This window comes from Salmo trutta, chromosome 24 (assembly GCF_901001165.1).
Source record: "Salmo trutta chromosome 24, fSalTru1.1, whole genome shotgun sequence".
Lineage (NCBI taxonomy): Eukaryota > Metazoa > Chordata > Actinopteri > Salmoniformes > Salmonidae > Salmo > Salmo trutta.
In genome coordinates, this window is record NC_042980.1 from 46,264,856 (window position 1) to 46,292,778 (window position 27,923).

The window sequence follows — 27,923 nt, forward strand, 5'->3', positions numbered from 1 at the left end:
CCAGGCACTCTGACAGACAGGCTAGAGATTGATGTCTCTGAATGGAGAGAGACCTGGCACTCTGACAGACAGGCTAGATACTGATGTCTCTGAATGGAGAGAGACCTGGCACTCTGACAGACAGGCTTGATACTGATGTCTCTAAATGCAGAGAGAGACCTGGCACTCTGACAGACAGGCTAGAGACTGATGTCTCTGAATGGAGAGAGACCTGGCACTCTGACAGACAGGCTAGAGACTGATGTCTCTGAATGGAGAGAGACCTGGCACTTGGGATTCAAGAAACACCCAAATCAAACCACACCCCAAGCCAACTCACGTTTGGCTTCTGTCAAGGTCGCCAGCATTTCTTGAGGAGCAAGCCAAAAGACAAGGACAAATCAGCAGGTCCAAAAACCATGGAAATTGAAAAAATTTAAAATGACTAAGTTAGAAGTAGAGAGTCTGAAGCCGAATGCCTTCTCTACCCAATGCTTTACCAAGGTTTTCCAGCACACAACTTTGACCTACTACAGCAGCTATGTTGGTATATTGTACTTCAAACAATGTGTGGGCAGGTTGCTTGGGATTCAAAGCTTCTCAAACAGCCGAATTCATACTCTTCAGTTGAATAATAGACTTTACAGTGTCCTGCTATTAAAGTAATATACAGGATCTATACATCATTAGGATGTATGCATTTGTGTATCTATAGTCCTATTGTAAATGTGTATAATAGTAGCATCACCATCTTTACTGCAAAAATAAATACAAATACAAACTTTAATCTCCACTTTCATCTGATAGAGGTAATGAACTGCCCATTGATCACCACAGCAATTCATAAAACAGGACAAAGTGCTTTTGAGTTCATGTCAATATTACACAGATTAGCTAATGGTGGAAGAAATCAGGAATGCAGACAGGCTCTATAGACCTCTCTATCTATACTGAACAAAAATATAAACGCAACATGTAAAGTGTTGGTCCGATGTTCCAATAGCTGAAATAAAAGATCTCAGTAATCTTCCATACGCACAAAAAACTTTTTTCTCTAAAATATGTACATCCTTGTTGATGAGCATTTCTCCTTTGCCAAGATAATCCATCCACCTCAAATCAAATCTTTTTTGTCACATAAACATGGTTCGCAGATGTTCATGCGAGTGTAACGAAATGCTTGTGAATCTAGTTCTGACAGTGCAGTAATATCTAACAAGTAATCTAACAAATCACAACAACTACCTAATACACACAAATGTAAAGGGATGGAAAAAGAATATGTACATATAAATATATTAATGAGCGATGGCCGTGCGGCATAGGCAAGATGCAATAGTGTCACAACTGTCGTGGAAGAGAGAATGGGACCAAGGCGCAGCGGGTTGTGTGCTCAACATATTTATTATAACAATGAGAACACCACAGAAAACAATAAACAAACTAACGACAGGAACAGAGACGCAGGCTCAACAAAAGCAGTGCTCTCAAACAACTACCCACAAGTGACAAACAAAACACACACCTATTTATAGGACTCCCAATCAGAGGCAACTAGAAACACCTGCCTCCAATTGAGAGTCCAGCACCCAACCTACACATAGAAAACTACCCTAGAACATACACATAGAAATACAAACATAGACCAGTGACCAAAAAACCCCGTAATACATAAATCAACTACCCTCTGCCACGTCCTGACCAAACTACAATAACAAAATATCCTCTATACTGGTCAGGACGTGACAAATAGATGGTATGAAATACAGTATATACATATGAGATGAGTAATGTAGGATATGTAAACGTTGCAGTTTTTTACAATCCCTTTGGCACAAATTTCAGAACCTTGTGGTCCTTTTTCAAAACTCTAGACACAAAACTCAAAACGGTCATCACTTGTAACACAGGCCGTCCAATGTTCAAAACATTGCATTGTGCATTCATATCTTTAAAGGAACCTTGACCTTACAGAATCATTGGTTCAAATAACTCATTTATCATGAAATACCATAGGAACATTCATTTAGATCACCCACACACAAGATACCGATAGTTTCACTGTGTAGTTGTTCGTTCAATGATTAAATATTGTAGTACAAAATATGTGATACATGTTTCATTATGGTACTACACGTAAATACATTACTGTAAAAGGACTAGTAAAGAGAATACAACAGACACAGTGGAATCATTGAACAAAATCTGAAATGCATTGATGAAATACAATAAAATCACTCAAAGGTTTCTTTGAATCAAAGCAAAAATAATTAGCTACAAAAAAAGAAAAAAAAACTACAGTAAAACATCAACTGCAGTGTTCCTCACCTGGCTGTAAAAAGCAAAACAAAGAATTGATTACTGTACTTCTATATTTCCCTCAACCCTGTCTTGTGGATTTGGTGACAGGTTCTCATCCACATCACAATGAATGTTTTCATTAGCCAAACATCTTGGAAAGAATCTTCGGGCATGACGAATCCAGCCTGACACTGGTCTGACGTGATGTCATTGCATGCGTCATCCATGGCCTGGAGAAGGGCGGCTTGTTCGTGAAGGCGCCTATCATATACCTTCCACCTCCATGTGGAGAAAAACTCCTCAATGGGGTTTTAGGAAAGGAGAGTATGAGGGTAAGTACAGGGTGGTAAATTGTGGATGGGCCTGAAACCATGCTTGCACCATTTGAGCATGGTGGAACCTGACATTATCCCACACAATGACAACTGCCTGCAACTCAATATATAGAGTATATAGAGTAGAGAGCTTTAGTTGTTGTTCGACCAAACATTAGAACGGGCAAGATGCGTAATCTAAGCAACTTTGACCGTGGTGTGATTGTTGATGCCACACATGGTGATTCCAGCATCTCAGAAACAGCTGCCTTCCTGGGACTTTTATGCACTACAGTCTCTAGAGTTTACAGAGAACGGTGCGATAAACACAACACATTCAGTGAGCGGCAGTTCTGGGGCCAAAAACACATTGTTAATGAGAGAGGTCAGAGGAGAATGTCCAGACTCATTCAATCTAACAGAAAGGCCACAAATGCTCAAATAACAGCTGTTTAAAACAGTGGTGTGCAGAAGGGCATCTCTTAACGTACAACACCGTGAATAATTCAGGCTGTTGTGGAGGCAAAAGGGTGTACTAGATAGGTGTACATAATAAAGTGGCCAGTGAGTGTACAGTAATGTCAAATCTGAAAACATGGTCTGGAAAAGTGGTACATGGGACCATAGAAACAGTGTCTGATAAAGAATGATGATGAAATATTACATCCATTGATAATATAGTCCAATTGGTTCATGTTCCACGGTAATTGGTGTCAATGGATCTCGTTATCCTGAAACTTTCATGATCTAAACATGGAATATTGTTTGTCAGTTTCCATAAAACTATGAATTAAGACTAATGCAACAGTTACTTATCATTTTGAGCAGTTGTATTAATTGATAGTTAGATCATTGTAATGAAATTAATAGACAGTCATCTCAGATGTAATGTGTGAATTGCATTTTGAAATGGTAATACTTTGATGTTCATAAGTTGTGTCATTTTGAACTGGTGATTTTAGTTCAATAAACAAATGATCTTAGCTTTATGTGTATTGTATCCAAGCAATTGGAAAAAGTGTTAAGAGTTTTGAAGAATTTGCATTTTGATCATTGATTGTGAGTTTTGTGTCTAGAGTTTTGAAAAATGACATCAAGGTTCCGAAATTAGTGCCAAAGTGATTGTAAAAAACTGTATTAAAGCGTCATTATTTAAAGTGACTAGTGATACCTTTATTAAAGTGGCCAGTGATTTGAGTCTGTATGTTGGCAGCAGCCTCTCTAATGTGCTAGTGATGGCTGTTTAGCAGTCTGATGGCCTTGAGATAGAAGCTGTTTTCAGTCTCTCGGTCCCAACTTTGATGCACCTGTACTGACCTCGCCTTCTGGATGACAGCGGGGTGAACAGGTAGTGGCTCGGGTGGTTCTTGTCCTTGGTGATCTTTTTGGCCTTCCTGTGACATCGGGTGCTGTAGGTGTCCTGGAGGGCAGGTAGTTTGCCCCTGGTGATGCGTACCCTCTGGAGAACCTTGCGGTTGAGGGCGGTGCAGTTGCCGTACCAGGCGGTGATACAGCCCGACATGATGCTCTCAATTTTGCACCTGTTAAAGTGTGTGAGGGATTTAGGTGACAAGCCAAATTTCTTCAGCCTCCTGAGGTTGAAGAGGCGCTGTTGCACCTTCTTCACCACGCTGTCTTTGTGGGTGGACCATTTCAGTTTGTCCGTGATGTGTACGTCAAGGAACTTAAAACTTTACACCTTCTCCACTACTGTCCCATCGATGTGGATAGGTTGGTGCTCCCTCTGCTGTTTCCTGAAGTCCACGATCATCTCCTTTGTTTTGTTGATGTTGAGTGAGAGGTTGTGTTCCTGACACCACACTCCGAGTGCCCTCACCTCCTCCTTGCAGGCTGTCTCGTCGTTGCTGGTAATCAAGCCCACTACTGTTGTCATCTGCAAACTTGATGATTGAGTTGGAGGCGTGCATGGCCACTCAGGCGTGGGTGAACAGGGAGTACAGGAGGGGGCTGAGCACACACCCTTGTGAGGCCCCAGTGTTGAGGATCAGCGAAGTGAAGATGTGGTGTGACATGTCAAGAAGCTGGTTAAACAGCATGATCATTACACAGGTGCACCTTGTGCTGGGAACAATAAAATCCCAGTCTAAAATGTGCAGTTTTGTCACACAACACAATACCACAGATGTCTTAAGTTGAGGGAGCGTGCAATTGGTATGCCGAGTGCAGGAATGTCCACCAGAGCTGTTTGCAAAGTAAATGTTTTTGAGCTTATGTCAATATTACACAGGTAAGCTAACGGTTACATAAATCAGGAATGCAGTCAGGCTCTAGACCTCTGTATATGAGTGACTGTGTCCAACACACCACCACCTGTTATGTTGGGCACCTACTGACCCAAAAAATATATTGCTAAATAAAAAAGTTTAAGGAAATACAGGCACCACATTACTACAAGACAAATCACTCAATCAAGTATGATGGTCTTGTAAGCCAATCAAGCATGATGGTCTTGTAAGCCAATCAAGCATGATGGTCTTGTAAGCCAATCAAGCATGACGGTCTTGTAAGCTTTCACATTAAAAGGTAGTTCAAAATTCAAAAGGCACTCGCACATTTTAGCTATCTTTTTTGCAGGTGCATGGTAACGGTTGAAATGAGAAAAAAAAGAAACCACACACTGCTCTTGATGGTATCACTGCTCTTGATGGTATCACTGCTCTTGATGGTATCACTGCACTTGATAGTATCACTGCTCTTGATGGTATCACTGCTCTTGATAGTATCACTGCTCTTGAAAGTATCACTACACTTGATGGTATCACTGCTCTTCAAAGTATCACTGCTCTTGATAGTATCACTGCTCTTGATAGTATCACTGCTCTTGATAGTATCACTGCTCTTGATGGTATCACTGCACTTGATAGTATCACTGCTCTTGATAGTATCACTGCTCTTGATAGTATCACTGCTCTTGAAAGTATCACTACACTTGATGGTATCACTGCTCTTCAAAGTATCACTGCTCTTGATAGTATCACTGCTCTTGATAGTATCACTGCTCTTGATAGTATCACTGCTCTTGATAGTATCACTGCTCTTCAAAGTATCACTGCTCTTGATAGTATCACTGCTCTTGATAGTATCACTGCTCTTGATGGTATCACTGCTCTTGATAGTATCACTGCTCTTTAATAAGCTTTATGTTTGGCCTTCGTCAGAGCTTTTGTGAGTTTTTTAAATGAGCACCCTTATATAGACCTAGCCCCACATACATCAGTTCCACGCATCGAATGGGGTTGGAGTCGAGGGAAAACAAGTGCTACCAAATATAACAATATGCATTTCATCAACATTATAATAAAGTGTGTACATAAAACGTATTAAACACGTCTGTTAAACCACAATGAGGACATCGACCTACCAAGCAAGTTTGCATAAATCATTGGGTACAGAGAAGAGAAAAACGTCAGAGTAATCGGAAATAGGCGCATAATTCATGTTCACATTTACAACATAACATATATAGGCATTTCATCATTAAGATCTTTAGGAAAAAATGTCTGGAGGGTGAAAATCCCAAAACATTCTCTTTTGCTCAGATTATTATTAATATCACCTCCCCTGTCTGATATCTTGACTTTCTCTACGCCACAAAATCTAAAGGTAGAATTATGTTGAGAGAACAAGAGGTTTTACCTCCATAGCACAGCCCCCATGGACATTTAATAATAATGTAGATAACATGGGTGGTGAAGCACGTAATTATGTCATTTATTTTGAACCGTTTTCCTGTATGTGGGTGGTAGAAATATTCACTCTTGATGCACTGTGCGCAACCTCTGCATTTATAGCTACCATTCGGAAGAGGGCGTAAAAGAGCCTATCTTTTGTGGCTGGCAGTTGGCATGGACCAATTTATCGCGTAAATTGCGACCTCTCCTATATGCAATAAGTGGTGGATTCTTAAATTCAGCTGGCAAAGCTGGGCCCGATGATACAACATGCCAGTGTTTCTTGACAGTATCTCCCTCTTTTCGCGAGGTCAAAGTATATGTGGTTTTGAACATTACACAGTGTTCTTTAAATCTAGTGGGTCTTTTTTGTAGCAGTTCATCTCGTGTTTTCCCGATGCCAAATTAAAAGCTTCATCCACACTTTATGGAGAGTAGCCTCTTCTCAGAAACCTATTGCGCATCTCCGCTGCTTTTTCTAGGTAGTCCTCTCTGGAGTGGCATATACAGCGCAGTCTGAAGAACTGGCTTCTTGAAAGTCCTGTTTTAATGGCTCAGTGTGGAAGCTCTCCCCCTGTAATAGAGTACTTCTGTCCGTTTCTTTTCTATATACATTTAATCTTGCAAAATAATTTAAACAGATCTACTTTCGTATCACATTGTTTGTCTGTACATGTAGGTACAAAAGAGAGGCCCTTAGATAAGACAGACTTGCGCGTCAGTAAGCTATTTTTTGGAGAGGTTAATTACCGCATCCTGCTATAGCTCCGTGTCCATGGCCTGTGTTCCTGGTCCCCTCTTGGACCGTTTGCCTCTCCTACATTGTTTATTTTCTTTCGTGGAGCCTTGTTGTGCTGCTTTCGGGCAAAACAGTCTGTGTGTGATGGTAGCTGAAGTCGCTGTCAGTAGGGAATTAGCTCTCAGTGGATGCCTCTGTGTCTACGTTTCCATGTCTTCCCGCTGCTGCATATCTGCGTCCAGGGTCAGTGGTGCATCCCTACTTTGGCCTCTCGGCGTTCCCGTCCTTGAGCCTTCCCATGCGTACCCCTGGTTGAGCTGGTAGTCCTCTGTGTCTCGCTGATATTTCTTGATCTTCTGTTGATTGTAGGAAGTCTCTCTTTTTTATTTATATCACCTCCCCTGTCTGATATCTTAACTTTCTCTATGCCTCAAAATCTAAATGTAGAAAGGCTTTTCAGTTGGGGGCGATGAAACAACAGAGCGTTATTCAATGAAGGGAAGTGAAGTGTACGGTGGGGCACAATTGGAGCGAAGACGCTAATATGTGTGTAAACTGTACATAGTTCTGAGTGTCACTGAGTAGGCTGATACCCATTTCATAGGTGCACAATCTCTAGTTTAGACTGTATAGTCCCAATCTGTATGTTCAATATGCACAACAGGCTGTGTAGTGAGATGATTTCTCACAGTCAAAGTCCTGCAATGACAGCTAAAACGCTAATATTTGTGTAAACTCTACACAATTGTGTCCTGTTAATATCACTGAGGAGATAGCCCATTTCATGGGGACACAATCCACAATCCCCCTTATACTGTACAGTATAAGTATTCCCCAATTGTAAAGTAAATTCCATCCACAGTGGGATTTCATCTGCTTTATTTTTGTATCTATCTGTAGTAGAAACAACCTTGATTTCATTTTACTTTCTGAGAAATCATGTGACCCTTAAGAACCAATGAGGTTGTATCTGAACTTTAATTATGCACTGTGTAACAGATGCAGAATAATGGTATGATTTCCCAGAATGGACAATCAAAATGTTTCACTTTCATTTTGTTTCCATGAAAGGTGATAGACTCAAGCTGTAGACCTATACTGCTCTGTGACCCTGGCTCAACACACAACCTGCTTGTCTGAAAGTGTCAACGATTTCAAAGTAAGTGTGCATTTAAATGGACAAGATCAGGGTTTCTTAAACTATAGGTCGGGACCCAAAAGCGGGCAGTGAGCGAGTGAGAGGTGAGTCAGAAGATATTAAATTAAATATATAATCGCACACTATTTCTTCCTAATTTGAGTCATTGGAGGATGATTTGGTTCATGGGATGACGGTCAATTTCTAATTTGGTTCTTGAGCTGAAAAAGTTTAAGACCCCAGGATTAGATCGTTAGCTCTGTACAGTTCCATTGGAAGTGGTGGTGTTATAATCTAAGGTTTCCTCAATCTACATCGAAAGGACTAAAACCAAATTGAAACTGTAATAATGGACCACATTTATTCCAGGAGTTTCCAGTGATGTAAAGTACTTAAGTAGTACTTTAAACTATTGTTATTTAAGTCGTTTAATGGGGGTATCTGTACTTTACTTTAATATTTATATTTTTGACAACTTTTACTTTTACTTCACTACATTCCTAAAGAAAATAATGTACTTTTTACTCCATACATTTTCCCTGACACCCAAAAGTACATGTTACATTTTGAATGCTTAACAGGACAGGAAAATTGCAAAAAGAAAGTGGTCAAATTCACGTACTTATCAAGACAACACGCGGCCATCCTTACCTCCTCTGATATGGGGGACTCACTAAACACAAATGCATATTTTGTAAATGATGTCTGAGTGTTGGAGTGTGCCCCTGGCTATCCATACATTTTAAAAACAAGAAACATGTACCGTCTGATTTGCTTAAAATGAGGAATTTTTAATTATTCATACTTCTACTTTTACTTTTGAATCTTTAGTACATTTTAGCAATTACATTTACTTTTGATACTTAAGTATATATAGAACCAAATACTTTTAGACTATTTCTCAGGTAGTATTTTACTGGGTGACTTACTTTTACTTTAGTAACTTTCTATTAAGGTATCTAAACTTTTACTCAAGTAGGACAATTGGGTACTTTTTCCACCACTGGTGGTTTCCAAACTGTGGGGCGCGGTCGGCGGAGGAGTGTATTTATTTTATTAACTCAGTCCGGCTTTCAACTTATTCTTGAAAGTTGTAATAGTAGAATAATACTGGGTAGTGCATCACCAGTTTTCCTCTTGTCATGTCAGTCATTTTATACCTTAGAGAGCTATTTATGACTAGTCAGAAATGTCCAGATCAACTAGCCCATGTCAGCTAACGTTTTTGTTAGCTAGTATTTAAATCAAAGTATTGAATATTTATCTTTTTTTATTTTTTTTATTTTTTTTTTCTGAACAAGAAAGCTGAGAGGTTAAAGGCGGGGGCTGTTTTTAAATGTGTGTGTTCTTCTTTAGAATAATCGCAGCTCTGTAATACATTGTGAGCTCTGACATATGGTCCAACACTGTACATTTGATTATTGGTCATTGGGGAAATTGTTTACCAACATTTTTGGTAACAATTTCTTTGAACATGTCATAAGGGTTCATAACACATGTCATAATCTGACATAAATATGTAATGATCGTGATATGACAAAGATATTGCTGTATTTTCTAGCCTTATGACATCTTATGACACACCCACAGCCTGATACCATATAACGCAGCATAATAGTGGCTGTACTACGATGTTATGACAGTGATACGATGCAGAACATTTTATGTCTGTCTGAAATTCAGTGAAACCCATTGCCCTTTTATAAGCCTTGTTATTATAGTCACGTCTATATTAGGTTTTGATCGGTCAATGCATGTTATAGTGAGTCTTACCCACTTTTCTCAATCAATACTCCATATTCCTGAACAACATTTGGGACCTTGGCTGTGTTGTGGGTCTTTGGCAATGGACAGAGGCAGAGCATTTTTGTTTTTGTTTTTAAAATGTTTTTTTATTTAACCTTCAATTAACTAGGCAAGTCATTTATGAACTAAATCATATTTACAATGACGGCCTACCGCGGACGACGCTGGGCCAATTGTGCGCCACCCTATTGGACTCATGATCACGGCCGGATGTTATGTAGACTGTATTCGAACCAGGGACTGCAGTGACTCCTCTTGCACTGAAATGCAGTGCCTTGGACCACTGCGCTACTCGGGAGCCCATCATTGGAATGTGATACAAAACTAGGCAACGGTGTGCTTCAGGAAAATGCGGACTCCTCCGACCGGTCGGTAGTCTGTTTGGAGTGTTTATCCGATTGGATAAAAAAACATAAAACAAAGTTGTGCCCCTGGCTATTCAAGATCATTTATGAAGTAATTACAGGAGTAATTAATGTATCTAATTTATCGTAATTAATTTAGTTATCCTATCCAAATTAATGAAGTAGGGGCATCATTTATTTTTTGAGGACCCTTGAATTAACTCTACCATAGTTATCATTAAATAGTTTAACCTTTATTTTCTCTTCCATAGTAATCATTAAATAGTTTAACCTTGAATTAGCTCTACCATAGTAATCATTAAATTGTTTAACCTTGAATTAATTCTACCATAGTTGTCATTAAGAAGTTTTACCTTCAATACTTGTATCAACAGTAGTCTCAGTCAACATTCAGTTACTGTATTCTCATTCTGAAAGGTCGTTGAGCTCTAAGTGAATATTTTGTTGCCTTGAACAAGTGGTTGGATTATTGAAGTCTAAAAGGTTTTATTTACTAGACTCAATACATTAGAAAAGGAGCTAGGGGAGTACCAGGACAAAAGTAACACATAGCTTTTTTCCTAATTACTCAAGAGATCGATAGAGCTAGAGACACCATATTTTATGACAACCAACTTATATATGTCCTCTACCATTAGCAACTGTAATTTCATTTCTGGGGTAAATGAGTCAAAATTAAATAGACCGATAACAGAAGTACCGGTACTTTTATATCTGTCAGCAGGGAGGGAGTAACACAGACTTGGGACAGAACTAACAGCTGGTAAGAAGTGGAGAATATCTGTTTTACCTCAATTTTTCTGGTTTGTAACACTACTTACTTTCAACAAATGTACTATCAGCCATCAGTTCATGTTTGTGTCAATTAATGCTATAGGTTAAAAATGTATGAAAAATAACCATGCGTCAACATCGCAATGTTGCAAAACCACAATATTTTGCCTTTCAAAATTATTCAGACTAAATTGGATTACACAATAGCTTCATTAACCATCATTTTCTCTTCTCACCTTACTGGAAATCCAGTAGGAGATGTTTTTACTATTTTCAATGACTATTCATGCTTAGCCCAACCAATCAGGTACGCTCTAGCTGTCATAGTCATACGTGTTCCTCGTGTCTTGATAGAATTAACCAGGGTCGGCGCCAGAACCAATCGGTTGGACGGGCCTTTGATTTCCATGGACGGACTGTTTTTCACTGGATTTCCTATGTGTGCACGCACTTGCACGTTCACAATATTTTTTACAGGTGTAATAAGCAACTTGTGAGTTTGAAGTTTGGGGAAGCTTACAATTTATCCTACTATTTGTGCCAATCTGCGTGCCAGTGATGATTCCTTTTATATTCTCATTTTCGTGGAGCAGTTTCATTTCAAACTGAACATTTCCCTTTCTCAAAATCATTGTTAGGTGGTTAATCATACAAATCTGAAGTAAAATGATAAAATCTAAAAGTTTAAATTGAACTACGGCATGAGCACCAGCCTCTGGCATATGGTCACATTGATACACTGTGATCCATTGGCTGAAGAAATTAAAGCATAGAACTCAGAGCGAGCCTATAGGCCAGATCAACAGTAGGCCTAGAACTTGCATTATCAACTAAGTAACATAGGCCTAAAGCCGACAAATGTGACTCACCAATGAGGAGATGGGAGAGGCAGGACTTGCAGCATGATCTGCATTATTAATAGAACTGACTTCTATTTTAGCCCTTGGCAACGCAGATGCTCATTGTCGCGCGCAAGCAGTGTGGGTGCATTAATTGAATAACATCGATTTTTAAATTTATTTTGTAGTCAGGGACTTACACGGAACCCAAACCGGCTGCGCGCGAGCGCCATCGTGCTTTGTCCCCCTACACAAAACACGATCAAGACACGCAGGTTAAAATATCAAAACAAATTCTGAACCAATGACATTAATTTGGGGACAGGTCGAAAAGCATTAAACATGTATGGCAATTTAGCTAGTTAGCTTGCACTTGCTAGCTAATTTGTCCTGTTTAGCTAGCTTGCTGTTGCTAGCTAATTTGTCCTGGGATATAAACATTGAGTTGTTATTTTACCTGAAATGCACAAGGTCCTCTACTCCTACAATTAATCCACACGTAAAACGGTCAACCTAATCGTTTCTAGTCATCTCTCCTCCTTCCAGGCTTTTTCATCTTTGAACTTATATGGTGATTGGCATCTAAACTTTCATAGTATTACCATGACGAATGGCAAAACAGTTCGTCTTTCAATCACCCACGTGGATATAACCAATGAGAAGATGGGAGAGGCAGGACTTGCAGCGTGATTGGCGTAAGAAATAGAACTGACTTCTATTTTAGCTCGTTGGCCGCGCGAGCAGTGTGTGTGCATTTATTGAATATCACAGATTTCAAAATGTATTTTGTAACGTGACGCGAGCGGTGTGGTCAGCCTATTATGGACTCATCTGCAGATATGACACTTTAACTGGATTTTGGAAGAGTGGGAAATTCTTATATGTGCAAACAGGAGCAATTAAAGAGAGGCTACCTTAGTAAGGTCACCAGGGGTTGCCAGTGGCTAGGCTATCTGTTCGCATACGAATGGGTGCAATGCAATGACAGTATTAATCGTGATATGTAATTTAGACTAACAGTCTTTAACAATACTTAGTTACTTCCACCATGTTTACACAGACACAGTGTCACACAAAAGGGAAATTCATTGCAATGAGATATCTTCTTTCTCGGTTCAGTTTACATGAATAAAGTTTGTTCAGGGGTTCAATATAAAGTTCGGTTCATCGTGTGTTCAGAAAAAGTTCCTCTCAGGTGATTGTTTAAGTTAGGGGTGTGCCAAGTAGCCGATCAAAACGAGTATCGTAACGGATATAGGCAATTTTCCGGATACGATTAAGATCAGAGTATTTTTTGTAATTATCCGTGATCCCCCCCAAACAAAATATTCAGGTGCCAGCAAGCATCTTTCTCATGCCAGTCAGTAATGTGTTAGGTGGTCTTAATAATTTAACTGCCTGTCTAAAGAGAAGGGCGGGCTGTACGTTGTTCCCGCTGCTCTGACTGGATATAGCACGAAGCTGTAGTTCTCCATAATTTCACCCAATCAATTTTCCTCGCATGCTTTCTGTCAGACTCAGATCATTTAGATTTCTGCTGCCTGCTACTATGATAAATCACATGGCGAGGACGTTTGCTATCAATCTATCAATGTGCATAATATCTAACAACTGGGGCAAGGGTATGGAAAAAAATACGAAACGCTGATGTGCAAAGTGAAAGCAAATTTGTCTGCCCGCTGCAAATTGAGGACACACTCCCCTGCGCGCGTTGCTCCTAATCTGCAGCTTTTTTGCAGTGAGAATGTGCAGGGAGGTATTTTGCCTCTATTTAGGCATATAAACAACGTCATTTTTTTCCAATCACGACTATCATCCGATCGAATCCGACTATGAACTGTCAATTTACGGATATGATTACGAGTGTGGCCATGTTGGCACACCCCTAGTTTAAATGTTATTTAAACCAGCCCAGTTAGTACAAACATCTGGCCCACATCTGGACTGATTCCGGCATGACAGATCTAAAACTGCTGTCCCAGGTCTGGCAGCTGAAATGAATGATGGCACAGACTAGGCCCGAGTCATTCGGCCCAAATTTGGCAGCTTGAACTGAGCCAAAGCTGCCATTTTAGTGCCAGAATCGAACGAGCAATGGCCCAAATCCACTCAATTATACCCCCCCTCCCCCACCACCACTAAAAACATATTTATATTAAATGTAGGTAGTAATTGTAATATATGGAGCTATACACCTTTAATGATAGTCCATAATTCCCTTGTGTTTAATAGCAAATCAGTATCCCCTTTAGTTGAAGGTCAAGGGCATATGTAAATGAGCAGTCTTGCCAATCCAATACAGTACAACACATTACTGAGTACCAATCATTTTTAAGTATAGTGGTGGCTGCATCATGTTATGTGTATGCTTGTCATCGATAAGGACTGGGGAGTTTTTCAGGATAAAAAAGAAACGGAATAGAACTAAGCACAAGCAAAATCCAAGAGGAAAACCTGGTTTAGTCCCATTTCTATCTATAGAAAAGTTTGTGGTCATACGCACATCCTTAAAAACATAGGTGCTGGGCTAATAAAGAATACTAGTATTGAACAAGAAGGCTCGCACACTGTTCCCAATTCACCGCTTTATTGACAACGTTTCGTCGATCCGAAACAAATCTTTGTCAGGTCAAACACTTCCCAAAAATAACACATTTCATCTCACATGACCATTGAGGACATGATGCATTGGTGGGTGCAAAAAACATTTGTATATCTCTAATAATTAAATAACAATAAGTTGGATGCATGTAATGGTTCCAGAACATAATATATATTTACAAAATGAGCAAGTGGGTAACCTGGAAAGCAAGTCAAACTTAAAGTAAAGTAACATATTCTGGTAAGAAATGGTCTGATACTGTATCAAACTAGTCTAATTTACACAAGACACTGGAAGATTAATTCACCTTTCAGCAGAGCAAAAACCTAAAACATAAAGCCAAATCGACACTGGAGTTGTTTACCAAGAAGACAATGAATGAACCCTGTGTGGACGAGTTACAGTTTTGACAAAAATCTATGGCAAGACCTGAAAATGGTTATCAAAAATGATCAACAATGAATTTGACAGAGCGTGAAGGATTTTGGAAAGAAAAATGGGCAAATGTTGCGCAATCCAGGTGTGGAAAGCTCTTAGAGACTTATCCAGAAAGACAAATGTAATCGCTGCCAAAGGTGCTTCTACAAAGTATTCAAATTAAATCAAATTTTCTGAGTCACATGTGCCGAATACAACAGGTTACAGTGAAATGTGTACTTACGAGCGCCTAACCAACAATGCAGTTAGAAAAAATACAGATAAGAATTAGAAATAAAAGTAACAAGTAATTAAAGAGCAGCAGTAAAATAACAATAGTGAGACTATATACAGGGGGGTGCCGGTACTGAGTCAATGTGTAGTGGCACCGGTTAGTTGAGGTAAAATGTACATGTAGGTAGAGTTATTAAAGTGACTATGCATAGATGATAACAACAGAGAGTAGCAGCGTTGTAAAAGAGTGACGTGGGGGGCAATGCAAATAGTCAGGGTAGCTATTTGATTAGATGTTCAGGAGTCTTATTGCTTGGGGGTAGAAGCTGTTTAGAAGCCTCTTGGACCTAGAATTGGTGCTCCGGTACCGCTTACCGTGCGGTAGCAGAGAGAACAGTCTATGACTAGGGTGGCTGCAGTCTTTGACAATTGTTAGGGCCTTCCTCTGACACCGCCTGGTTTAGAGGTCCTGGATTTCAGGAAGCTTGGCCCCAGTGATGTACTGGACCGTTCGCACTACCCTCTGTAGTGCCTTACGGTCGCAGGCCAAACATTTGGCATACCAGGCTGTGATGCAACCAGTCAGGTGGCTCTCGATTGTGCAGCTGTAGAACCATTTGAGGATCTGAGGACCCATGCCAAATATTTTCAGTGTCCTGAGGGGGAATAGGTTTTGTCGTGCCCTCTTCACGACTGTCTTGGTATGCATGGACCATAGTAGTTTGTTGGTGATGTGGACACCAAGGATCTTGAAGCTCTCAACCTGCTCCACTACAGCCCCGTCGATAAGAATGGGGGCGTGCTCGGTCATCTTTTTCCTGTTGTCCACAATCATCTCCTTTGTCTTGATCACGTTGAGGGAGAGTTTGTTTGCCTGGCACCACACGGCCAGGTCTCTGACCTCCTCCCTATAGGCTGTCTCGTTGTTGTCGGTGATCAGGCCTACCACTGTTGTGTCATCAGCAATCTTAACATTGGTTTTGGAGTGCCTGGCCATGCAGTCATGACTGAACAGGGAGTACAGGAGAGGACTGAGCACGCACCCCTGAGGGACCCCTGTGTTGAGGATCAGCGTGGCGGATGTGTTGTTACCTACACTTACCACCTGGGGGCGGCCCGTCAGAAAGTGCAGGATCCAGTTGAAGAGGGAGGTGTTTAGTCCCAGGGTCCTTAGCTTATTGATTAGCTTTGAGGGCACTATGTTATTGAACGCTGAGCTGTAGTCAATCAATAGCGTTCTCAGATAGCTATTTCCTTTTGTCCAGGTGGGAAAGGGCAATGTGGAGTGAAATATAGATTGCATCATCTGTGGATCTGTTGGGGCGGTATGCAAATTGGGGTGGGTGTAGGGTTTCTGGGAAATAGTGTTGATGTGAGCCATGACCAACCTTTCAAAGCACTTCATGGCTACAGACGTGAGTGCTACAGGTCGGTAGTCATTTAGACAGGTTACCTTAGTGTTCTTGGGCACAGGGACTATGGTGGTCTGCTTAAGACATGTTGGTATTACAGACTCGGACAGGGAGAGGTTGAAAATATCAGTGAAGACAGTTGATCAGTTGGTCAGCGCATGCTCGGAGTACACGTCCTGGTAATCCACCTGGCCCTGCGGCCTTGTGAATGTTGACCTGTTTAAAGGTCTTACTCACATCGGCTGCGGAGAGCATGATCACACAGTCTTCCGGAACAGCTGGTGCTCTCATGCATGTTTCAGTGTTATTTGCCTCGAAGCGAGCATAGAAGTAGTTTAGCTCATCTGGTAGCCTCGTGTCACTGGGCAAATCTTGTCTGTGCTTCCCTTTGTAGTCGGTAATGGTTTGGAAGCCCTACCTCATCCGACGAGCGTCAGAGCCGGTGTAGTACGATTCAATCTTGGTCCTGTAATGACACTTTGCCTGTTTGATGGTTCGTCGGAGGGCATAGCGGGATTTCTTGTAAGCTTCCAGGTTAGAGTCCCGCTCCTTGAAAGCAGCAGCTCTAACGTTTAGCTCAATGAGGATGTTGCCTGTTAATCTATGGCTTCTGATTGGAGTATGTACGGTCACTGTGGGGACGACGTCATTGATGCAGACAATAACTGATGTGGTGTACTCCTCAATGCCATCGGAGGAATTCCAGAACATATTCCAGTCTGTGCTAGCAAAACGGTCCTGTAGCTTAGCATCTACTTCATCTGTCCACTTTTATATTGATCGAGCAGGAATCAGGAGGATAGAATTACGGTCAGATTTGCCAAATGGAGGGTGAGGGAGAGCTTTGTATGCTTCTCTGTGTGTGGAGTAAAGGTGGTCCAGAGCTTTTTCCCTCTGGTTGCACATTTAACATGCTGATAGAAATTTGGTAAAACGGACTTAAGTTTCCCTGCGTTAAAGTCCCGGGCTACCAGGAGCGCAGCCTCTGGGTGAGCGTTTTCTTGTTTTCTTATGGCGGAATACAGCTCATTCAATGTGGTCTTAGTGCCAGCCTCTGTCTATGGTGGTATGTAAACAGCTACGAAAAATAAAGATGAAAACTCTCTAGGTAGATAGTGTGGTCTACAGCTTATCATGAGATACTCTACCTCAGGCGAGCAATAGCTCGAGACATCCTTAGATATCGTGCACCAGCTGTTATTTACAAAAATACATAGTCCGCCACACCTTGTCTTACCAGACACCGCTGTTCTATCCTGCCGGTACAGCGTATAACCAGCCAGCTGTATGTTGATAGTGTCGTCGTTCAGCCACGACTCGTGAAGCATAAGATATTGCAGTTTTGAATGTCCCATTGGTAATTTAATCTTCCACGTAGGTCATCTATTTTATTTTCCAAAAGATTGCACGTTTGCTAGCAGAATGGAGGGAAGTGGGGGTTTATTCGATCGCCTACGAATTCTCAGAAGGCAGCCCCGCCCTTTGGCCCCTTTTTCTCCACCTTCTCTTCCCGCAAATCACAGGGATCTGGGCCTGTTCCTGGGAGAGCAGTATATCATTCAGTCAAATCACAGGGATCTGGGCCTGTTCCTGGGAGAGCAGTATATCATTCAGTCAAATCACAGGGATCTGGGCCAGTTCCTGGGAGAGCAGTATATCATTCAGTCAAATCACAGGGATCTGGGCCAGTTCCTGGGAGAGCAGTATATCATTCAGTCAAATCACAGTGATCTGGGCCTGTTCCTGGGAGAGCAGTATATCATTCAGTAAAATCACAGGGATCTGGGCCGGTTCCTGGGAAAGCAGTATATCATTCAGTATATCAATTCAGTATATCATTCAGTAAATTATTCAGAAAGGTGTTCTTAATGTTTCTATCAACTTAATATTAGAAAGGTGTTCCTAATGATTGGTATACTCAGTGTATTACAGTTGGCAAATTCTAAGCTTTCGAACTGGGCACGTGAGACTGTATCTCCTCTTATGTTATAGTTATGTTATGTTATTTAGCTTATTATAACTTTCGCTCAAAATACTGATGCATTGCTGTTATTGTGTATTTTCATCTAAATGGTTTAGCTTTCATTCTCTTTTATTTCAGCGGAAGAGAGACATGTCTTATGACGATGGACCGAGGTGGGACAACATTAATTCAGTTTTCGGTTTTGAAATGATGAAGGCCTCCATTTTCCACATCTTATTGCAGACTTGCAGTACTACTTTGTACTACACTGTGCCACAATACTAAAATCCTAATATTCAGAATTTTATGGTGATGAGGTTTATTTATACAGTGGTGATTATTTATGCAGTGGTGATTATTTATGCAGTAAATAGTGTGACATTTTGTTACACATGGTGAAGTGTTAACATTTTTGGGACATACATTTTCTCATCCCATGTAGTTCAAATGATAGTTTGCTACTAACTATAAAAACTGTGTAAAATAATGAATTTAGCCATGCATGTCTATCAACAAATTAACCATTCATAATGGCATTGTTTTGTACCCCTGACATACCCTCAGTATGTTCCAAGAACAGCTGGCGGAGAAGGTCCGGCCCTTCATAGACTTAGTAGACGACATGAGATCCATAGGGATAGATAAGGAGCTGCCACTGCCAACCATTGCTGTGGTGGGAGACCAGAGTTCAGGAAAGAGCTCTGTGCTTGAGACCCTTTCTGGGGTGGCGCTGCCCAGAGGGACTGGTGAGATTCTGTATTGTTTCCTGAATATTTTAAATGTTTTAAATGTCATGCCCAAATCACCCAAAGTCCATAGACGAGGTCAGGAAACAGACAGTACAATAGGACCACAGAGACACGGACATTATTGAAATGTTTAGAATCTTCAAATTAACCTGGTAACCACAGCAAAACTTTACAGAAAATGTTAACTGTACATGAGTTTTCTAACCATTTAGTCAGACACTGTAAATGTCTGACGTGCTTTCAGAATATTAGAGCAACCTTGTTGTCTGTAGCCTGCAGAAGTTAAATATATATCATGAAATTCATGTCCCTCTCCATTGTTGACTGTACTGTCATATTGATTGTTGTATTGTTTGTTCTGTAATATAGTATAATGATCTATCATTGGTATTTCCTTGTTTCCAGGTATTGTCACCAGGTGCCCACTGCTACTTCAACTCTGTAAAGACAGGACAGTGAAATGGGAGGCTGTCATCTCATACGGAGGGAAAGTCAATGAATTTGACGAACCTTCAGAAGTTGTGAGACACGTTGAACAAGGTCAGATGGGAACGAACACACACACAAACACACAGACATATTATTCTATACTGTACATTAAACTGTGGAGGCTCCTCAGAGGAGGAAGGGGAGGACCATCCTCCTCAGTGAATTTCATAAACATTTAAATAGCAAAAAATTTAAAAAGTTATATTTTAAATAAAACTATGCTAAATATAGCCCTATGTCCACCCAATCAAAGGATCAGAGAACGAATCTATTACAGAAAGCATAAGCTACAGCTAGCTAGCACCGCAATACATAACATGTGGTGTGTAGGTTACCCAAATAGAGAGGTTACCCAAATAAAAAATATATATTATAAAGGAGAAGCAGGAGAGAGAGAGAGCTAGCTATATTTCATATTTCTTTAACTTTCACTTACTTAGCTTGCGAAATTAGCTAGCTAGTTTAGCCTACTCAAACACCAAGCTCAAACAGCGAGGGATGCTATGTTAGCTAGCTGGCTATGGCTATCCAACGAAGGAACTCTTCCAAGTCAAGGTAAGTTTTTAGGTTTTATAAATTGTTAGCCACTGGGGCCCACCGGTGTAACTGCTAAACTGCTTACTGCTGACTGAACACTGTAGCTATGTTGACTATGATGATATAATATGGTGACAATGATGTCGGCTGTGGGTAGCGCTGATATGAAGGTTTGGCTTGGAAGGTTTTTTCGTTTGATCACAGACAGCTGATGTGTTGTGCACTGAAGTCCACAAGGGAAAAGGTGAGATGAGGGGAGTGCGTAGGTGGGAGAAGGAATTAGCTATACAGTGATCAAAGGGATCATGCTGTTTGTATGTGGCTGCTATGAAAGTGAACTGTGATCGGGGGTGTATTCATTCCACCAATTCTGTAGAAAAATGTTTCTTAAACGGACGCAAACGGAAACAAAACAAGGATAAACATACCTGAAATTGTCCAATAGAAACTCTGGTTTGCAACTGTTGGACTAATGATTACAACCTAGATCAACTAGATGCAGGCAAGAGTGTTCAAGGTGGTATTGAATGTGTCAGTGTCTGTCACCTTGATTACTAAAAATTCTCTCAACTTTTGCACCTGCATTGTAAACTTTCATTCATAGGCTAGGTCGTAGCAACCTCATGATGGGTATAGGAAACATTTTAGTATGATGTAGTAGCCTAAACCTATCGATGTTACATTGAGCTGGGTGAATGGAATATGAATGACAGTCATCCTATATGCTGTAATAGAAATAAGGCCATGCTCATAAATTAATATACTGTCCTCCCTTATCTTAAACAGCACATACTGCTACTGACATTGACGTATCTATTACAATTTAATGTGGAAAAGTATGTATGGTATTTACCATAAACAACTATAGAATATATATTATAATAAGAAGAGTTCTGTCGGGGGTATAAGACAGACAAACAAACAAATAATAGACACATCTGTTATTTCATCAATATTTTCCCATTGATTTAACAGCTCAGAATGCGTTAGCTGGAAAGGGAGTGGGGATATGTGAAGACCTGATCACTCTAAAGATCACATCCTCCACGGTGTGTGACCTCAGTCTGATTGACTTACCAGGGATCACCAGGGTTGCTGTGAAAGGACAACCAGATGACATTGGAGCCCAAGTAAGTCTAACGTTAGTGTGTATAGCTTTTGGACTTTGTCCAGTACATTGTTAGGTTCTCATGACTCTTGGTTCTCATCGAATGATTCACTAACGATTAATTGTTTCAGCCAGGTGTACAGACTTTATACCATAATTGCTAGCAAGGTACATGTAGCTATGATGGTTGATAAAAGGTGAAAGGTACTTTGCATGTGTTGACATTAAGGAAGGTTGAGCTTCAGAACCATAAAGAACAGAGTGCCCCAGACAGGGCGATATCATGGTAACAAGCGGTAGATTAATCAAATAACTCGGTCAAAGGCTTGCATCCTGACTGCTTTGTCACATTCTTCTTCCTTTTTTGCTAGATCAATCATCTCATTAGGAAATTCATAAAGGAGAAGAGAACCATTATTTTGGTGGTGGTACCATGTAATGTTGACATAGCAACAACAGAGGCCCTGAAAATGGCACAAGAAGTGGATCCTGAAGGCACAAGAACTCTGGGTAAAGAAATTATATAGATGAATGTATTTTTTATAGGGTTTTTATATTAGCAGTTATCATAATGCTTTTCATTGGTCTTCAAGCCATTCTGACAAAGCCAGATCTGATAGACCCTGGAGCAGAGAAGAATGTGTTGGAAATTGTCCACAACAAAGTCATCATTCTCAATATGGGCTATGTCATTGTGAAATGTCGTGGTCAGAAGCAAATTGATGAAAACATGTCAATAACTCGTGCGATTGAAGAGGAGTTGGAATTCTTCCGAAATCACGAGCACTTCAGGTAAAATGTGTTCTTGTCATGTGTTAAATGAACTTTGATTTTGATGGCTTCACATCTGAAAATGTTCAGGGTCCCAAACTATTGATTTCAGGATTTTATGAAAAAAGTATATTTTTCCAGATATCCTTTGAGAGTAGTTCCATAGAGTGTTGATGAATGAGAGTCCCTCCCCTCTCTTCTCTTACATTTCTGCGTATTGTACTTTTTAACATTCAAAATCAAATAGCTAAATGATCCTCGGTATGATCATAAAACAATTCCATACGTTAGCTTAGCACATATCTCTAGCTTAAACAGATTGATTTTGATGTTATTGTTTTATTATGTTAATTCGATATCTGTGGGGGCGTGACCATTGTAGGCCAACGGTTATACCATTTTTAGGTGTAAAATCTGTTGGCCAATTTTTGGGATGAAATACTGTGTTTGTTATATTTCTCTCCCTTTCAATGTAAAGATCCCTCTTGCATGAGGAGAAGGCAACCACCAAGTGCCTAGCCACCAAGCTTAGCAATGCCCTGGTCAAACATATCAAAGTTAGTCCAACCACATACCCTACAGTTATCTGTTCTCCCTACACCCAGTACACACTGGAAAACATGTGGTCTGGTACCTATTAGCTTGTTGTGTGTTTGCTCCTGGTCAGAAATATCTGCCCAAGATGTCAACGAAGATAAAGGAGCAGCTGGGGGAGGTAAAGCATTTATTGAGTAAATTAGAGGGCGGGCCTCCCCTGGAACCTGCAGAGAAGAGGAAGTACCTCATTCAGGTGAGAACATCTTTCACCTTTCCATCTTTCAGCTTCGTAAACTTCTTATTTTGTACAACATTTCTATATACATGTATGATGTAGGGTTGGAAGCCATACTGTTGTACAGTAGTCCAGGTGTGTTATTGTCATGGTTTGGTATATTGTCAGGAGAATGTCCTATAGAGAATTTTGGTAATGGTACTTGGTGTAAAGGCATCAACTCTGTTGCAAATCCTCTACCTTTTGGATTGGTCAGATTTGCAACACAGGTGTAAGAGTAGACGCACTGTCCAGAAAGATAAATTAAACAGCATTAACATTTTCTCCACACTCCCACTTAACACTCCCACTTTCTCCACTCTCCTTCCTTAAAATCCAGCTGATTATGTTTGTCACCAGGTTAAACAATACTTTACCTTGACAGCTGATCTTACAAAAACACTTGGACACGCCACTGTAAGATAGTTCTTGTTTAATATCTGTAGAGGACATAAGGATGGATGGGTCTTGTGGAGCCATTTCATTAAACAGTAATCTAAAAGGACTAAATATTAAACATTTAACAGGTATCTTTTATTGTTATGTTTCCTTCTTCAGGTCATAACAGACTTCAATGAGCAGATTACCCAACTGTCCAAAGGGGATATTATCGTTGAGGAAAATCTATTTGAGCTCATGCGAAAGGAATTTACAGAGTGGATGGAATGTCTCAAATATGCCAAATCACATTGTAGGTACAATCTGAATAGCCCAGGTATTGCTCATCATAATTCCATGTATAACCAATAAATATTTATGTTTCTAAATATCCCTAATATTTACTGATATAATTATTATACTGCTAATAGTTATGTCATACAACAGTGATTATAATCTTCAATGAATTATTAACATTGTTTTCCTGAATTTAGACCATGAAGTAGTGCAACAAGTGGTGGATGAATATGATCAGAAGCACAGGGGAAGTGAGCTTCCAGGATTCACTAACTACAGGGTATTTCAACATGTTGTTCAGAAACTAGTGGCTGAACTTAAGAATCCAGCTATGATGACACTTCAGAAAATCAGAGGTAAGTGACCAATACCCCTTCTCATGTCTACTCCATCTCTCCCCCTCTGGCGCTTGTTGGCACCAGTTTATTCATTACCACGCACACCTGCCACCATCGTTACGCACACCTGCGCCTCATGAGACTCACCTGGACTCCATCACTTTCCTGATTACCTCCCCTATATCTGTCACTCCCTTTGGGTCTTTCCTCAGGCGTTAATGTTTCTGTTCTGTACGCTACCCATGTTTCTTGTTTTCTTTCATGTTTGTTTATTTATTATATTCACTCCCTGTACTTGCTTCCTGATTATTAGTGTACATGTTATAGAAATACACCTCACCAAAGGGAAAGGAACAGGGTTTTCTGGGGCATTGCTACTGACGCTGGTACTGTCCCTATGTATATAGCTACTGACGCTGGAACTGTCCCTGTATATAGCTACTGACCCTGGAACTGTCCCTGTATATAGCTACTGACGCTGGAACTGTCCCTGTATATAGCTACTGACGCTGGAACTGTCCCTCTATATCGCTTACTTGAGTTCTTATTTATCTAGTGTTTTTGTTCTACCTTACGTTATTTTTAGGGTTTCATTGTTGGGTTTAGAGTTTGCAAGAATGTCATTTCATTGTACTTGTGCATGTGACATTAACTTTAACTAAATAGGACATGTTGAAGGAATAGTTCAATAAAATTACAAAATGACATATTGGTTTCCTTACCCTGTAAGCAGTCTATGGACAAGGTGTGACATCAATCCATGCTTTGGTTTAATTTACCTGTTTCCATTTTTCACGCTTCATATCCAAACAAATTGATTGTGTAGCTCAATTGAGTTACTTGAACATGTACATGAAGCACAAACAAATTATAATATTGGGACTATTGACTTGTAATTTGGCTGTACTATCCCTTTAAATAAAAACGTTTTGTGAAATATATTTACCAAATACATTTGTCTCTTTTAACATCTCTTTACCAAATACATTTGTTTCTTTTAACATCTCTTTACCAAATACATTTGTTTTGGTTTTTCAGACATGGTGCAGAAGCAATTTGATCATTTGTCCAGAGAGGGCTTTAAGAATTATCCTTATCTTCATCAGGTCTCAAAGGTAATGACAATTGTAAACTGTTAAGCGCTCTGACATGATAATCATACAATTCTCTATTCTGTGATTTTAGGCTGAAATGGAAATCTTAGTTAGTGGCACTAGCAAGAAGGCAGGAAAATGAGGCAAAGTAGCACTTAAAAATCACATATTTTTATGAAGAATTCCAATTTACAGGTTGTCCAATGTAGGATTGTACCCTGAAATGTTCAAAATAAAACATCATACGATACTTAGAGCATGTCGGACTGAACTTTTATCTGAAACAGTAACAGTATTTCACTGCCTCCCTGCATCTAAGGTTCTTTGTCCTCATGGAATCTTAATCTTTGTTTAAACTCAGAAAAAAATTGAAACAATCCAGGAAAATCAGTCAACCATAGTGAAGGAGAGGATCATGGAGCAGTTTCAGATGGAGATGCAGGTCTACACACAGGATGAAATCTTCAACAAACATATTCCGAAGGAGGGGGAAACAGCAGCAGGCTCAGATAAGGACACCAGGAGCAAGTACCCTGGGCTGCTCAAGGCATACTATGAGGTACAACACAACACATCTACTGTGCAGTATGTATAGAGTGTTCCAGAAATAAAATCTAATTAACTTAACCTGCAGCTCACATAAAACTGGCATGTTATGTAGTGTGCTTATCAACAAAGTCACACACTTTCTCATCAGGGACTTCCACAAATTTGTGGACTCAAACCCACAAATGCTGAAGCTCCAGATACTCAACTAGTCTAAAGAAGGCCAGTTTTATTGCTTCTTTAATCAGGACAACAGTTTTCAGCTGTGCTAACATCATTGCAAAAGGGTTTTCTAATGATCAATTAGCCTTTTAAATTATAAATTTGGATTAGCTTACACAACTTGCCATTGGAACACAGGAGGGATAGTTGCTGATAATGGGCCTCTATACACCTATGTAGATATTTCCAGCTACAATAGTCATTTACAACATTAACAATGTCTACACTGTATTTCTGATCACCTTGATGTTATTTTAATGGACAAAAAAAATAAAAAACAAGGACATTTCTAGTGACCCCAAACTTTTGAACGGTATTGTACATTACATAGCTCTGCTCCAGCCTGTACAATGAATCCATGATATCATCAATGGGATGATCAGATGACAAATTTTTCAAACATACATTGTTGTGGCAGGGTTGCATTATGGTATATTGCATTTTGCAGACCAATCCAACTCTGAAGTCTATATGTTCACCTTGCTGAGCCTTTGTTGTCATTTGGTAATCTTTTGGTTGCCTTGTGGCCATCTCATCACTTCTAGCCCTCACTCTCCATCCCACCTCACCTCTCTCACAGATTGTGGTGCAAAGACTGGCTGACCAGGTGCCCATGCTGATTCGTTACTTCATCCTGAAGCAGTCAGCCAAGATTGTGTGCAGTGAAATGCTGGATCTGCTACACAGAGATGACACTGATAACATCCTACAGGAGGATTCAGAGATCGGACAGTATCGTGCAAAGTTGCTGGCCCAAGCAGATCGCCTTATACTGGCCAATGACAAAATCAGCAGCCTCTGAGAGGGTGATGTCTTGTCAGTTACAAAATTCTGAGATGTTGGCAAAAAAAAGAAACCGGTTAAAAGAAGTATAACCAGATTTTTGGAAAGGGCAGTAATGGCCAATTGCAATTTATTTTAGATACTAAGTAAAATAAGCTATATTTTGTATATTTATATTCAACAAATGTATAAGATCGGCTAAGATCAGTGAGATGCTTTACAGACGACCCCAGTGAAATCCTACAGGAAGAACCAGAGGTCGGCCGGAAATCCTACTGTAAATGTAAAAGGTTGCGAGCGGATCGCCTTGATTAGTAGACGGTGGTTGACCATTTGTCAATGCAGAAATTCTGAGATGTAGCCAACAAAGCCTGCAATAAATATACCTACATTTGATCAGCATACAGAACATTTTATATGATGGGCATCTCTACATTTTGTCAAAATTGGGATTCAAATAAAATGTGAATGTTGTATCATCACATATCTGCAATGTGGTATGTTTTTATGTTTTTATCTCAAAATGTACTGAGGAAATATGTGAAGATTGTTGCTAATATTATTTAAAGTGACAAATGAAATAAAGGTTGTATCCACTTTCTGATTGGTCAGAGCGCATCAATGTAGAGAATGATTATATGATGGCATTTTAATAACTTGATGCCTGTTTTATTAAACGTGTTGAGGATCAGCGTGGCTGATGTGTTGTTACCTACCCTTACCACCTGGGGACGGCCCGTCAGGAAGTCCAGGATCCAAATTGCAGAAGGAGTTGTTTAGTCCCAGGGTCCTTGGCTTAGTGATGTGTTTTGAAGGCACAATGTGTGGTGATGATGTCAGGTTCCTCTTCAATAAGTCCAGGATCCAAGTTGCAGAAGGAGGTGTTTAGTTTTGTCCCAGGGTCCTTAGCTTAGTGATGCATTTTGTGGGCACAATGTGTGGTGATGATGTCAGGTTCCCTTTCAATAAGTCCAGGATCCAAGTAGCAGAAGGAGGTGTTTAGTTTAGTCCCAGGGTCCTTAGCTTAGTGATGCATTTTGAAGCCACAATGTGTCCCCACGTCTTCATTTGGACATTGAAGTGAAATTGTGTACATTTTGCCCCAAACATTTTTTTTTACGAAGTCAAATGAATGTATTAATGTGTTAATGTGTTCGAATTAATGTGTTTGAGGTTTCATGATGCTTGTCTGTAAAACAAAGATCATTTTAACATCGTTTCCAAT

General features: G+C 40.1%; 1 protein-coding gene across 6 annotated transcripts; it reads left to right on the top strand.

Annotated features, from left to right (window-relative positions):
- Positions 1-8,066: 8,066 nt before the first annotated feature.
- LOC115161397 (interferon-induced GTP-binding protein Mx) lies at positions 8,067-27,299 on the top strand. 6 transcript variants are annotated; one of them, XM_029712351.1, is made up of 15 exons: positions 8,067-8,184; positions 11,056-11,137; positions 18,714-18,748; positions 19,140-19,321; positions 19,730-19,864; positions 21,326-21,480; positions 21,830-21,968; positions 22,052-22,250; positions 22,708-22,786; positions 22,897-23,019; positions 23,599-23,755; positions 23,913-24,071; positions 25,092-25,168; positions 25,509-25,706; positions 26,496-27,299. In XM_029712351.1, the coding sequence occupies exons 3-15, from the start codon at positions 18,726-18,728 to the stop codon at positions 26,715-26,717; spliced, it is 1,848 nt and encodes a 615-aa protein (XP_029568211.1). In that variant the 5' UTR covers positions 8,067-8,184; positions 11,056-11,137; positions 18,714-18,725; the 3' UTR covers positions 26,718-27,299. The 6 variants fall into 6 exon arrangements, with proteins under 6 accessions (XP_029568211.1, XP_029568210.1, XP_029568214.1 ...); XM_029712350.1 differs by having other exon boundaries at positions 11,056-11,097; XM_029712354.1 differs by having other exon boundaries at positions 11,059-11,097.
- The last annotated feature ends 624 nt before the right edge of the window (positions 27,300-27,923 follow it).